Below are 15,214 nucleotides of genomic sequence, written 5' to 3' on the forward strand. Positions count from 1 at the left end.
AACTTCTGTTTCCTGTCTGTGGTGAACTTCTGTTTCCTGTCTGTGGTGAACTTCTGTTTCCTGTCTGTGGTGAACTTCTGTTTCCTGTCTGTGGTGAACTTCTGTTTCCTGTCTGTGGTGAACTTCTTGCACTTTTAAAACTCCAGTTGAACAGAAACATCATTTCTCTTTTCTTTTTTTTCCTGCCTTGGTGTTTCTGCTGCTGCTGCGGTTTTGGAACTCACTTAATACCTTCAAATGACTCAATAAATTTGTTTTAAAATTGGGATATTGGCTGGTGACATGCTGCAAATGGAAGCCACATTGTCTTTCTGCAAAACGGCCAAAAACATTCCGACTGAAAAAGATGTGGTTAGCTCCAGGGGTCGGCGCTGAGATGGCGGCCTGTTCTAGGGCGGAGGCAGATGGAGGTGAAGACCCCAGAGAGCTGCTGGGGCACGGCCAATAATCCCTCTGAATTTCTTTTTAGGTTTTTTTTTGTGTTGTTGTTGGCACAGCCTGTCTGCGCTAGCTCCAGTTAGCTTTCTTTTAGCTATTATGCTATTGGCTCTGCCACTCCCCAGTTTGCAGCGGAAAGGGCGGCCATTTTAGCAGAAACATTCTGCAACTCCACTTGATTAAATGTCATTAAAACTGTGCATCACTGCCCGATTCACGTTATTGCCCGCCGCGGCCGACTCAGGTACATAGACAAAAAAAACTATTGATTTAGCGGCTTATTGTCATCAGATTTGTTTTATTTGTGTTTTGACCCCTGGATTATTTTAGTAAAGAATCTTTTCACGATTTATGTTGATATGACAAAGGCAGTTGTGCAGCCAAGCTGTTTTTTGTTTTTTTGATGGATGATCCTGACCACAAAATGATTAAAAAAAAGTAGCTAAAAGTCTCAAGAACAACAATTAAAAATATTTAAACAAATCACAGCAAAGCTATTAAAACCTCTTAAATAATCAAGAAATTAAGTCGCTAGCGTAATATGTTATAAATTGCAAATTGGTTTGTCAAACTGGAGATGTCGTACGAACCCGTCCAATATGGCGTCCTGTTCGCGCATACGTGACCTAGCCATGCTGCAATTGGGTACAGTGACAGACTCTTCTGCGGTGCAAGGAGTACATGAGTAGTACATGACGAGAGTGAGAGGGAAGAAAAAGAATACCGCGTTGTAAACATACAAAGACATGAACGCACAAGTAAAGTTTCTCTAAAGAAGTTTCTTCAAAAAGAAGAAAAAACTAAATGAATGAGAAAAAAAAACATTGTTATCATTTTATTTCTTCATTCCCGGAGGACGGTCTTTTTTTTTTTTTTTTTTTTTCATTTTATGATCTTCTCTAAACACCAGGGCGTATTTGCATTTTTGTTGCCACAAAACACCCATCATCAGTAGCAGGTTATTTACTCAGAGCAGTGTTACATATTATGGGATGTAATGAAGAGGATGGCCTCCAGTTGTAGCAGCAGTTTCTACTCTCTGGGTCTCCTGTCTCCTCCTGTCTCCTCAGTCTTTTAGTGTCCTCGTCTCCTCTCTCCTCCTGTCTCCTCAGTCTTTTAGTCTCCTCGTCTCCCATCTCCTCCTGTCTCCTGCGTCTCCATTCCAGCTCTGAACTGAAGGAGACTCAGATAATTGTTGGGCCACAGAGGGACAGGAAGTAGAGGAGAGAGAACATCGGAGCGTGAAAGATGCTGAAAATAGTCTCTTTATAAACGTTTTTTTTTTTTCTTTGACTTTATTTTAACAGACCAACAGAGACACAGCCTCAAGTTCTGACCTAAATAACAAAAAATAAAAAAAATATCCAGGGGAAAAGATCAGTCAGAATAAATAAAGTGTCAACAATCAACTTTGAACGTTTTTATTGAAGTACAAAGTAAAGACTTTCTGGGAATAGCTTTCCAGGCTAGCTACAAGTTGGTGGAACAAGAAAAACTGTTAGCTCAGAAATTGTTAGTGTAGCAAAAACTACATTGTACTAGCTGAAAGAACTGGTGATAAGGCTGCAGTGACGATTGTCGTAACTATTAGTCCATTAATTAGGTTAGCATCATCATAACATGAACAATAAAGGAAAATACTGTTGTTTGTCAGATGTGTACTAAAATCTTTGCTATTGTGAGTCAGAAAAAAACAATCTGCGAAAAAAAAAATTCAATAAAGTCTATTTTAATAGTTTTATTATATATATACTCTAACCAGTATTTTGACATTTTAAGCTTTTGGACTAACATTAGCATTAGCACTAGCACTAACATTATGTGTCTTTTTTGTGTCCCCAGGTCACATTGACTTTTTTTTTTCAAATAACAAGATTAGCGTTGTAATTAACTGAGAATAAAGTTAAAAAAATAGCCATAACTTATGAGAAAAAAAATCTTTATATAATTTTTTTTTATTTGAGAAACACGATATTAGTGCAACTGTACGATACGCCGCGGTTCTCCTCCATTACACGTCATCTAATTTTTGCAAATGTTTACTTTTTTTTGGTAACTTTGCAATTTATAATTCTCAATGACTTTTACTGCTTATTCCTTCTGATGTGCCAAATTATATATATATTTTTAATCCTTTTAGTCCTGATCTACGAGTTTGTGACTGTAGACAGAAAGACGTTAGCATTGGGCTAAAGCCCAGCTGGGCATTTACTCTCAGACTTTGATAAAGTTGGCAATAATTTTACAGGAGCAATAAAGAGCGCATCACGAAAATGGTAGGAGCAATTTCAATATTTCAGGGGTCCTTCCTTCCCGAGGCCTTGGAGATTTCCGACTCTGTCGAAGACTTTAATATTTCAGACATCAGTAAAGTTCGTAAATGACTTTTGAAGACATTAACTTTCTCTGCATTATATATATATAGGTTGTTTTTTTTTATTTATTTTTTTTTTAAAGCAGCTGCTGATCTTTGCAGAACTTTTCTTTTGTGTTGGTGTTTCTTCATGTGTGATATTTAAGACGCAGAGTCGTTAATGAAGAGAGAAGCTTGAGGTGGAAATGAGGAGCACTGAGGTCAAACAGAAGTGGAGAGTGACAGCACAGAGTGTGTGTGTGTGTTTGTGTGTGTGTGTGTGTGTGTGTGTGTGTGTGCGTGTGAGAACGCCTCCTGAAGGACTGCTTCCCCCGCCGCAGCAGAGCGAAGCGGCTCATTTCATTTTAATTCAAATGTCTCTGCAGCATCGTTTTCTCTTTTACACATTTCACCTGAAACCAAACTCGTCTCATTTACATTTTCTTTTGCCTGAAGTAAAAACCGAATGTATTTTTTTCCCGTGGAGCAGTGAGTGGGTTGGTTCTGTTGCCTGAGACTCAGTCATGTGAGTAATGACCCGTCAGCCAATCACAGCCTAGTCGCGTCTCAGGTCGGATCTCCAGGCTGGATTTTACAGGATGTGTCAAAGCCTTAGGAATCTGTTGCCTTTGGTGTTAACCAATCACAGAGCTGCAGACGTTTTTGGACGGATGACTATTTCATGTATTTGGCTTTTTTTGGATGCCAGTAACTTTAGGTAAAGTTTACGTCTAATTATTTAACATGCATCACCGTGGGGGGTAAATGACTCTTTACTCCAAATGGTATTAGTTTAATTAAATAGTCAACTATTTTATTAACTTTATTTTATTTATTTAATTAAATGTCAATTGGTTTATTGTGAAAAACCTTTTTTGTAATTCCTCTTTTGTTTGTGTGTCTCGTTCTCACACAGTCAAAATATACATATATACATAAATATACTGTTTTTTGCTCCATAGTATAAGTCGCACCAGCCAAAAAAAAGCATAATGAAGCAGAAAAATATACATATATAACATATATACTAGTTCTAGAGTATAGGTTACACCAGTGCCCTCTAGTGGCTCTCAGTGTGAAAATAACGGACATGTAAATCTTCAGTGGTACAGGGGTAGCAGATGCTCGTACACAATCCTGGAGTGCCCTCTAGCTGCTGTCAATGTGAACATAACAAACATGAAATTATATATTTCATTATATAAGTCGCACCTGAGTATAAGTCGTAAACCCAGCCAAAGGATGAAAATAAAGTGCAACTTTTAGTTCGAAAATACGCTACATAAACATATATAACGACCTACATTGTTTCCGTGGCTCTCCAAGACTTCCTTAAATGTGTTAAGGAAGTCTTGTTTCATCATGCTGACGTACAAATTTTCTACCAAAATTATTGGTGAGCTGAGCAGTTGTATACATCCTGAAGCTATACGCAGAAGACACCTTTGTTTACCTTCGCCAATTGTACGCCATACATTGCTTTCCTTTTGTTTATGTTGTTTTTTTGGGGGGACTTTTTGTGTGAGACATTAGACTCTTCTGATGTTTTAATGTCCTAGATTATGATCTTACTACTGTGTTAGCGTAGGTAGCATTGTCGAAAACCATATATATATTTGTATGATACATAAATTATACATAAAGAAACTGTTGTTACATAGAATTTTCTTTCAAATTTCATTTGTGTTTGCTCCCGTGGTCTGATGCCACTATTTTCTGTTTGACTTCCACTGGAGGTTTTCTAATCACATCCTGCCAGAAGAAACCTGGTAGAGATCCAAAACTCCCTGCGGGGTTCAAACTGTAAATCCTCTTTGGCTTGGGAATTTCTCATAATCCCAAAGGAATGGATGCAAAAGACAGAAGACTGCACCAAGAGTGTTCAGCTCAGTTTGCTGCCAGTGACAACCAACCTTGGATCGTCACTGAAGACGCTGGAAGAAAACAAAGTGTCCAACAGATGGACTAAGGCTTGTTCTTCCCGGGAATCTTTTCCCAACAGGTCCAAGAAGGAAGTGCCATCACAAACTGTTCCCCTGCTGCAGGAGGACGCGTATGTCCTCCGAGGGTGCTCAGAAGACTCAGACGACTGTGTCAGAAGATGAAGAAGAAGAAGAACACAGAGTAGACTGTGATTCTGAAGTAAAAACTCGGCAGTTATCAGACCTTCCTGACTCAAGTGTGTGGACCCACACCAGCACTAGCAGCATTAGCATTAGCAGCATTAGCATTAGCAGCATTAGCATTAGCAGCAGCAGTCCATTCATGAACAACTTTTTTGAGCCTTTTTTTCAATGATTTTACTAAAATGACATTTGGAGGAGAAACAAGCAAGACCAACTTTTTTTGGGGATCCATATTTCAAAAGTCACAAACATTCACGACCCAAGTCAATAGACATTATCCGTAAACTCCTAGGAAACATGATGCGAGACGACCCCAAAAAAAAAACTCTTGCGACCCAGTCATTGGGAAACAATGCTGTAGACCATATATTGGAGCTCGACATTGGACATTGGTCATAGACATTGGCGCTAACATCAGTACAAAAGAACAGACTGGGTTGTTGAAGGGAATGTTGGATGCGTTTGGATTTTAAAAAATAGCCAATAGGCTAAAGACACGGACAAAAGACAAAGAAAATAAACTCTACTTTCAGTACGTTTAAGTCAAGTTTTTTCACACAAAAGAGTTTCAGCTAATTATCAAAGTTTTAAAAAAATCGTTTGTATTTCAGTTAACGGAAGAAAAACTTCAGTTTAAGTATTGGTTTATTTGTTCGTTTTCATTCGACTAATAACCTTGTTGTAAACAGCAGAAAATATATGTATCGAGCTGCCAGTCTCTCAAACCGCCTCAGATTTGAGGGTCATGTCCTTAAAGGACCCGATCGCCTAGGAGCGTCGATAAAGAACTCCGAGCCTCGGGGCCTTTCGTTATCTTCAGCCTCCGCGGAGTTTTTCAGGCTTTTCCAAACCTTTCAACACATGACCTCGGACTTCAGTTATGAAAAAACTCGTTCTTTTCTACAGATGTCAGGATATGGAGAAGAAAACAACCACATTTAAACCAGAAGGTGGACGTTCTGTTTGAAAATGGAAACATGTTGATGATATCAGAGTGAGCTGATCTGTCTTGATCTAAGTAACATCTCAAATGAGCTTCTCTTTGGTCCTGAACATTGTAGCTCCTTCAGGAGACTTTGATCCTTTGTTTGGTAATGATGAAACAGTTGAAACAAGTCAAAAGAAAAAAAAAAGAGTTTCTCTCTTTTAGTCTTTGGAGACTTTTGAACCTCACCTCCATAAAGTTACACCTCAGCCTTTTGGGGAAATCTTGACTTTTTGTCTCTTTAACTCAAAACCTGCTCTGTTGTGCGTTTTAGTTTCAGGCACTTTCACTTCTACTCTGAGAACTACTTACTTTTTTTCCTTTGAGGAAGAGTAGTTGGAGTTGACCTGTAAGAGTTTAAGAATGTTCTCTGAAGAGAAAAGAGAAACCTGTTAGACTGTGAAGAGACCAAGCCCCTGAGAACGTCTGTGGGAAATCAGATTAAAATCATCAAAAAAAGAAGTGACATTTGGACTGATGACTGATGACTGACAACTTAAAAAAAGAAGTGACATTTGGACTGATGGACAACTTTAACTTCAACCAAAACCCAGAACAAAAGTATCAATCCATCCATCCAACCATTCATCTACCCATCCATCCATCCATTATCCATCCATCCAACCATCCATCCAACCATTCATCTACCCATCCATCCAACCATTCATCTACCCATCCATCCAACCATTCATCTACCCATCCATCCAACCATCCATTATCCATCCATCCAACCATTCATCTACCCATCCATCCAACCATCCATTATCCATCCATCCAACCATTCATCTACCCATCCATCCAACCATCCATTATCCATCCATCCAACCATTCATCTACCCATCCATCCAACCATTCATCTACCCATCCATCCAACCATCCATCCAACCATTCATCTACCCATCCATCCAACCATTCATCTACCCATCCATCCAACCATCCATCTACCCACCCATCCAACCATCCATCATCCATTCATCCATCCATCCAACCATTCATTCATCCATATATTGATACTTTGTGCGATTTTTTTAAACCCAATAAAACACAAGCCAAATATTGGAAATGAAACAACTTTAATATATATTTTGCACCAAAGTGCTGAAATATACTTCTAATGTCTAAAATGGTAGAAAAGATGTTGCTATAACAATACCAAAAACCAAAAAAAAAGGTTTAATAGTAGTAAACATTAGTTAACTTATATTATTTATTATTAGTAACTAATATTTTGGAACGCAAACTGCTCTGATATATATATATAAACATCATTCTTTCTGCGCCCTTCGCTTTTATTTCCAATTTTTCCAGAGGTTCCGAGACGCCACCTGCCTTCCACCTCCTGCTGTTATCATCATCGCTAACTCCGCTACGACACACAGCGACAGCTGTCCGACTCAGCACTAAAAGCTTTTTTCTGTACATATGATTGACACGTTCACACCGACTCTCACCCTCCTACAGTAAGGTGTAACATGACACCTCAAACTGCCATCTTTTTTTTTTTTGTGTCAAATATCACCTGAAATCGTATGAATAAAAGTTTTTTTAATGTTCCTGCTGTAAAATATTCCAATTACTTTGGGCCACCGAATTTTAGATTACTATAATTTTTTTGGAACAGACAAAATAGAAAGATTCTGCTAAATATTTCCACCGTCTGTCACTGAGGAAGTCCGCGGCAGCTGAGGAGTCAGTGAAGACGAAGTGAAATAATCTCCTTTGTGTTGTTAATATTTAAAGACAAACCTTATCTTTGTGTCAGAGTGAGAGAAGATCATTTCCATCCCGTTCTCCTTCTTAATAATCCACTGTCATCTCAGTAGGCAAACGGACCCTTCTGCCCAGGTTTAAATTTAATTCTATTTTCATTCTGTTTCAAAACCACTCGGCCTTAACGTGACACTGTCTTTATTTATTTTTTATCTCTTAATTTGTTCCAGTGTCTGATTCATGGCTGTTTGTTTCTTTAGTTGACTTTTTCAGTTCGCTACCTGATTAGCATTTAGCTTTCTTTCCAAATTTGTCTTTAATTTACTATTTTATTTTACTCTTTTTTTTGACGTGACCTTGCTTCATGCTGTTTTCTTTCAATTTATATATTTTCGAGACCAACTTCGAGCTGATAATCGACTTTTTTTGTGACTCGGAATGAGTGTTGAAGTGTTTGTGGTTTCGTATTGTATCGATAATCATGTCTGCCTTACATGCGGAAGGTCCTGGGTTTGAGTCCCAGAGGAACCACAGTGCCTCCAAGGGGCAGCCTGTTGCAGCACAAGAAATACCCCAGTGTAGAGCCGATTAATCATCGCTAAGAAACTTTTTTCCACCACTTTTTCTCCCTATAAACACAAGTCATCACAAAACCATATAACTGCTAAAACTTTTCACATTTAACCAGTTAATTAAGACTCCTTGACTCTTACTTTATGTCGATGACTCCACTTTTCCCCACCACTGCACACCAACTCTTAATTGCTTTTGCTCGCATCTGCTCATAAATCATCAGGGCTGAAGGTAAACTCCTTTTTCCCCTCCTTTTTCTCTATTTAACTTTCTCCATTTCTGCCTCATCTACAGACGTATGAGGAGTTATCTCTGAGAAACTCCTTATATCCATGATGCGAGGATAAAAGGAATCACTGGCAGGTTGTTAAAATGACTCATAGCTTTAATTTTAGGCTTAAAATGGGATTTGCAGTCATTCTGTCAGAGGCACTGCTACTTTTTTTTCCCCTCCCTTTTCAAACAGCCGACTCTCTGGAAAGAGTTGAGGGTTTGTGAATGAGCAGTTGATGTTAGAACCACCAGTGTGTGTTAAAAAGAATTCACCATGTTCTGATCTTTATGTCTGTGTGTTTCATCTCAGACTTGTTAGCCGTGCCCAAACATCCCTACGCTGCCATGGAGAACTGGGGCCTCAGCGTCTTTGTGGAGCAGAAGATCCTGCTGGATGCTGAGGTGTCGTCCTCGTCGTACCAGATGGAGTTGACCATGGTGGTTGTTCACGAGATCTGCCACCAGGTAGGCGCTGTGTCTATGTTGCTAACAATTTTGCCATTATTTGTTTGAAACGACCTCAACGCTAACGAGTCTATACAGGGGCATTTATGACTTCCTACTTTTATGACAAGTTGTTAGTGACATCATCACTTAATTAGAGAAGGAACTTCTCTACTTTTGAAAAAAAAATTTTTTTTCGCGTTGCTACGTGAGATATCTATACAGTCTAAGAATAACGATAACGGGTTCAGGTTTTGTGATAAATATATCTTAAAATAGTGAAGAAAGGTTCGTCAAAGAAATCCACACAAGACACAAAAAGATACGGTAGCCAGCGGGCTAATGCTGCCCCCTGTGGCCAGTTGGTGTCAATACAGTAATACAGTGCATTGTCATTTCTCTGATAGTAATATCTCCAATATCCTTAAGAGATTTTTGTTGAAGACAATAAAACGTACACAGAGACATCGATGCCCAGTACATCATGTAAGCATTTCTTTTTCTTTTTATTTACATGTGGGACGTTTCTGCAAGAAAACACTATTTTTTTTTTCATTGAATTTTAACAATAGAAACAAAACCTGACCTTTCATCCTCAGAGAGAAAAGGTCAGAAGTGTGGCAGGTGAGCGTAAGGAATCGGCCTGAGGAAAGACAGACGTTCGCAAAACGCAGGAAGCTGAAAAGGAAAGAATCAATAGTTAACAGAAAAACAGCCAAAAAAATATATTTTAAGGGCATGTCAGTTGTTGCTGTAGTTACTGTAGGTTCGTCGCTGCGAACAGCAATGGAGTCCACGCTAAAAATATTCTGTTAAAAAAAAAGGTTGATTTTAACACTGACAGCACAGATAAATATGGCGTACAAACGGCGAATGGCAGCAGAGCACATTTCCTTGTCAGATTGGTTTGATTTAGATTTGATGAGACTTTAATACATTTGTACGTAGCGGGTACAGCGACATATGGAGAAATGTCGTAGGTCGAGGACGACACAAACCGAGGTCGCCCTGTATTTACCTTTATCGAGTCAGATTTTTGTTTTTTCTTGAACTTTTAGCTCAGACTAATTTATCACCAAAGTGGACGTCAAAGTTCCCTCGTGACCTGTGAAATGTCCCCGAAAGAAAAAAAGAATCCAGAATAGCTTTCCCAAAGGTTTGAACTTAATCGTTCAGATTTTATAGCCCACATATTTTTTTTTTTACATTTTTGCATTCAAAGGCTACATAAATAAAAATAAATGACAAAAATCTCCCTTGGTCAGTGTTTCACATATTTATGATAGTTCTAGTAATGAATGGCTGAAATGCCATCGGAATTCTTTTGACTGAAATTACATTCCGTATAAAATGTCAAAATAAATTGGCTTGAAATGTTTTTGACTCATCGGTTTCACACACACACACACTTATACACACACACACACACACACACACACACAGTTTTCCTGTAAGGATGTTCATCTCCATCTTTACCTGAACTCCTCTCAGATCAAAGCTGCTGAAATAACCTTGATCCAAAAACCTCATGTTTAGTAAATCCTGTATCATCTCCCAGATTTGGCTCTGAAGCTCAGAGGAAGTGGATCACCTCTGACTGGATCTCCCGCTGAAGTGAGATGAGACATTTCTGAAACCAGAAGTCTTTATTAGTTCCCTCTCAGCGAAACCAGTCTGGTGGGAAAAAAAAAAAAAAATGGTTTGGAACAATATTTCTCCATGGCATGACTAGCCTTTCACACTGCAGCGTGTCAGAGCTGCTTCAGTTCGTCACAGCGCCTGGTGCCTCTAGTACAGACCTGCGTTATCTCTGTTTTATAAATAGACTTTAGTTCTGGTCAAAGAAGAAAGAGCAGAAACACACCGTCTGCAGGCTGATAGGATCTGTCTGTCTGTGGTCCCACAGTCATCCCCATAAGATACAGTAGACGTTCAGAAGGGGCAACGCAATCTAGGCTCGATTATCTGCTAAATTGTTTTTTTGTGACAGGGCAGCTGTGTATGAATCACGATGAATCGTGATTCATCGCGATTAGAATGATTCATCGTGATTAATCGTGATTAAACGTGAATAAACAATAGAGAATAGAGAATAATAAGGAAAAAATAACTCAACGTTCCTCAAATATTTTTTTTAAAATATCTTTAACATAATGTTTTTCCTCTTTTATGAAATGACTCAAATTCGTATCTCCATGTTGGAGTAGCTTCTAAATCCTTGGATGAAAACTGGAATGTTTTCAGTTCTCCGGGTTTTTCTGTGCTCTTTAAAGTCGTTACAGCGACGTTTCTGACATAATTCCCGTCACGCTTTTTTTTTCGTCTGTTGCCAGTTTCTCTTAAGAACACATAAAAGTCCATGTGTATTTACCGACGTGAGAAACCACAGGCCTTGTTTAGTCACGCCTGCGTTTGTGGAACCACCTTGTGGTTGGAGGATGCTCTTTTATGTCCGTCCATTACGTAGGTCAGTAAAAGAAGTCGATTAAGATGGCGCTGCTGAAGCTGTTCGTGTGCATATACAGTACATATATATATATATATATATTCCTCCACAGTGTTTTAGTTCAGAGTGGATTATTTATTACTGCAGGGCATGTTTGCATAGAGTTCATTAGAACAGGAGGAGTCATAAATCATCCCATTGTTCCCTTCATCTCTCTCAGCTCCTCTCTGTATTTACTGCACTCGTACAGTGTTCCTAATACATTTTTAAACATGTATTAAGTGAACACACTGTACTGACTAGTTTGTCTCTTTATGTACACAGGAAAACGCTGTAAGACTGCAGTCTACTAACAATGTTTTTTTTATAGTATTTTTGGATGTTTTGGTGAACTAACCTTGTTTCGTGAACATCTCAAATCTTCGTTCTCTACGGCAGGGGTCACTGACCTTTTTGAATCTGAGAGCTACTTCTTGGGTACTGATTAATACGAAAGCTACTTGTTTGATACACATTTCCCAAATAATGTAAAAATAATATATATTTCGTAAATGCAGCTCTGTCAAGTTGTGAGTGGCAGACACTCGTCCTTCTGTCATTATTGCCCCTAAACTTGAACATAATTTCAAATGTAAGTGATTCAAAAAGCACAGCAATGCAATGAATTTGATTAGTTAATTTGCTTAATTAATTTTTGTCTTTTTTTTTTACTAATTTTATTTTTAATACATACTCCACGGGTGCCTTAAGTTGCCCATCAGGGCTAACATGTGACCCCAGGGACCACGTTGGCGACCTCTGATCTACATTTTACATTTTATTCAAATAAAATTTTCATGTCCAAAATTCAGCCTTCAAAAATTTTGGAATCCTCAATCTGGTCCAGATAAAAAAGATTCCGGTCCAGACTTTGGTGTCAGCTGCACAACAACATTATGTCACGAAATAGTAAAAAAAAGAAAAAGAAGGAATAGGTTTCAGCGTTTCCTCTGGCAGTTGTTGATCCTGTTCCTAACATGTTTCGCTCGTCGAGGCTGAAGACATTTACGTCTTCAAAGTCGTGATGTTGTAAACAACAGTGGAGCCAAACGACAAACGAGATTCCATTTGTTTGCCAGCTGTCGTGGAGCGCTGAGAAATCTCCATCGCAGCAGAAAGTGAAAATCAGTTTCAGTCCCTCTGCTTTGGAGACACATGAATATTTATGAGCGTAGGCCGGACGACTGGAGGAGGAGGAGGAGGAGAACGAGGAGGCGGCGGAGGATCAAAGGCTCTGTTTTGCTTTGTTCTAAAGGGAAAAAAAAGGGCCAGGATGATGAAGAAATGACAGAACCGATGTGCTGCTGAAATCACGCTGTTTTGTTGTTTTTTTTCTCCTAAGTGAAGTGAGTCACTTTGTAATCAGTGGCTATTTAGTAGTAAAAACAACAACAAATATGTAATTATGTTCACAAAAACAAAGATTTTCTCTCCTGTCGGCCTCAAACTGAAAGACTTTTACATGTTTTCATAACGTATCGGTGAAAAAAAGAGTTGGACGAGACGGTCCATCGTATCGGAGAATCATGTCGTGGCCCAGTGTCATATCGGAGAACCCACTTCTGTGGTTTCTGTTAAAACTAACATTCAAGCATATTTAAATGTTTTCTCTTAAATATCGTAAATTATGTTTTTAAAGTAAAAAAAACAACAAAAAAATCGAGTGGTTACATTTGATTTAATGCTATTTTTTTTCTTAATATTTTTTTATTTTAACGCTAAAAGTTTCCCTCCGATCTCTTCCTAAATTTACCCCCCGCCCCCTCCTCCTTCTTCATCCTGTATCATTATGCAAATGGAAATTAGTTTCGGGAAAAAATTCTCCGTCGTCACAGATAGATCCAGTTTTTCCCTCAGTGTAGCGACTGTTTTCTAATCCAGAAATAAAAATGACGAGGCTGTAAACTTTGAATCTGTGTGCCAAACATACTAACACACACACACACACACACTCCCTCTGGCATCATGTGCACGCAGGCTTGTTGATAACTAAGAAAAAGATACGATGAGGGAGAAGCCCGTTTGTAAACCCAGCACTTCTAATTCCATAGAAAAAAAAAAACAGTTTCAGCTCGAAAAGACACATCAGTGTTTAATCCACTGCTGACTCCATCAGTAAACTGAGTTGTGTTATTTTGTGACTTCACTGTTTGGACTTCTTTGTTCAGATTTATCTCAAGGGCACAAACTGACCACAGGGGGCAGCAGTGAACCAACTGTTGACCATCTAGCTTCAAGTTCATAATCTTGTCTGAAACGTTGTCTACAAATAGTTCTTTCAAGGTGAGGATGAACAAAGTGATACATTTGGTCAAGAATTTCAGTAAATAATGAGAACAGAAAAAAACAAAACCACCCAAAGGGAACAGCTGCCCCGTGTGGTCACTTTTTGTCACTAGATAGATAGATAGACATATATATATAAAATATAACATATAAAAAATATTATTCATGTATTGCATAGTTTTTCTTTGTTTAACAAATGAATACTGGTCCACTAGGTGGCAGTATATGGCTATGAAAACAAAAAAAAAACAAAAAACAAAATTAGAGCTTTTGAAGGCGATGTTTTGTCAAAGATGTCTTTCTTCAATTCCTGCAAATAAATCAGAGTTATTTTCAACTAAACAGGCTGACATGGTGAATTGATTCAATTTAAACTAGGAGGTTATTATATTTTATAACATATATTTTTTGTTAGAATTTTGTTTGGTGGTGTGTCGTGGGGAAACAGCTAGATACAATAGGACGACAGTTCCTCTGCTCCTTTGATCTACTGTAAAGCCGCTGATGTTCATTGACTGTTCTTTTATATTTTCTTTCTTGTAGTGGTTTTTTTGAACCTCATTAAACCTCATTAACCTCAGCTGATAGATGTTCCATGTGTGAACGGCTCAAATCACTTGTTCCTCGTGTTCTTCAAAATCCAGATCATGATTATTTCATTGTCTGTAGAACTCGGGCAGATTGGGGATAGAGACTAAATGAGTACAAACCACTTTGGCTCGCTGCTCTTTGTGGCTGTTTGGCGTCTCTGTTGTTGTCACTCGATAGACTCAGAAGCGCAGCGGTGGTTTAAAGCAGAGGATTGTGGGTCTGCGGGCTGCAGAGCTGCTCACTAATCCATTGGTGGCTAAGCCAAATCAAAAATTAAACATTGACGTCACGTCCTCAACCTCCATCCTCATGCATGTTTAATGATGTGTTGTAGCTTCTGTTGGAGCCTTGGAAATTACCCTGTTTTTGTTTGTGTGTCAGAGATGAGACTTGGCTCAGACAAAGGCCCAGTAAATATATGTAATTGCCTGTGCAATTATTATGACGGGGGCATTTATTGTCCTGGTAAAATAGAATGTAGTTAACGTCTAAATGTCCCTCAGGGAATAGGTGCAGCCGTTCTCCCTTAGCTGCCGTCACATCCGTGTCTTTTTTAAGTGTTCTTTGAAAAGCGATACTCGTCAGACCCTGTGAGCTAAAAGTTAGTCCAAGAACACATTAGCTCTAGCCGTTCAAGCTAAGAATTAAGCAGAAAATGTGCCACAAGACAGAATTAGCAAACTTTTGCTAATTCTATCTTAAATGTGGCACATTTTCAAGTTAAACTAAATATTATTTAACAAATAATTAAATAACGCAGAGGGTCCTCGGTTTACGACGTCCTCAACCTATGGTGCTTTGTGATTATGTGGCCATCACCCATACATTTCTTAAGAGAGTCTTGTTCCATCATTCCAAGTATGTGTTTCCTTTGGGAATCAAACCCAGGACGCTCTGCTTCTGAGGCAGGCGTACTAACCGCCACACCCCGGCACCGACATATGGCATTT

At 38.7% G+C, this 15,214-nt stretch overlaps 1 protein-coding gene across 1 annotated transcript in view; it reads left to right on the top strand.

Annotated features, from left to right (window-relative positions):
• The window catches only part of LOC103382523 (thyrotropin-releasing hormone-degrading ectoenzyme), a 108,877-nt gene that overhangs the window by 50,108 nt on the left and 43,555 nt on the right, over positions 1–15,214 (top strand). Inside the window, exon 6 of the mRNA XM_025058171.1 lies at positions 8,769–8,923. Coding sequence (XP_024913939.1) covers positions 8,769–8,923 — 155 coding nt within the window. The remainder of the gene's footprint in view (positions 1–8,768; positions 8,924–15,214) is intronic.

The sequence above is a fragment of the Cynoglossus semilaevis genome, chromosome 8 (assembly GCF_000523025.1).
Source record: "Cynoglossus semilaevis isolate Cse_v1.0 chromosome 8, Cse_v1.0, whole genome shotgun sequence".
NCBI lineage: Eukaryota > Metazoa > Chordata > Actinopteri > Pleuronectiformes > Cynoglossidae > Cynoglossus > Cynoglossus semilaevis.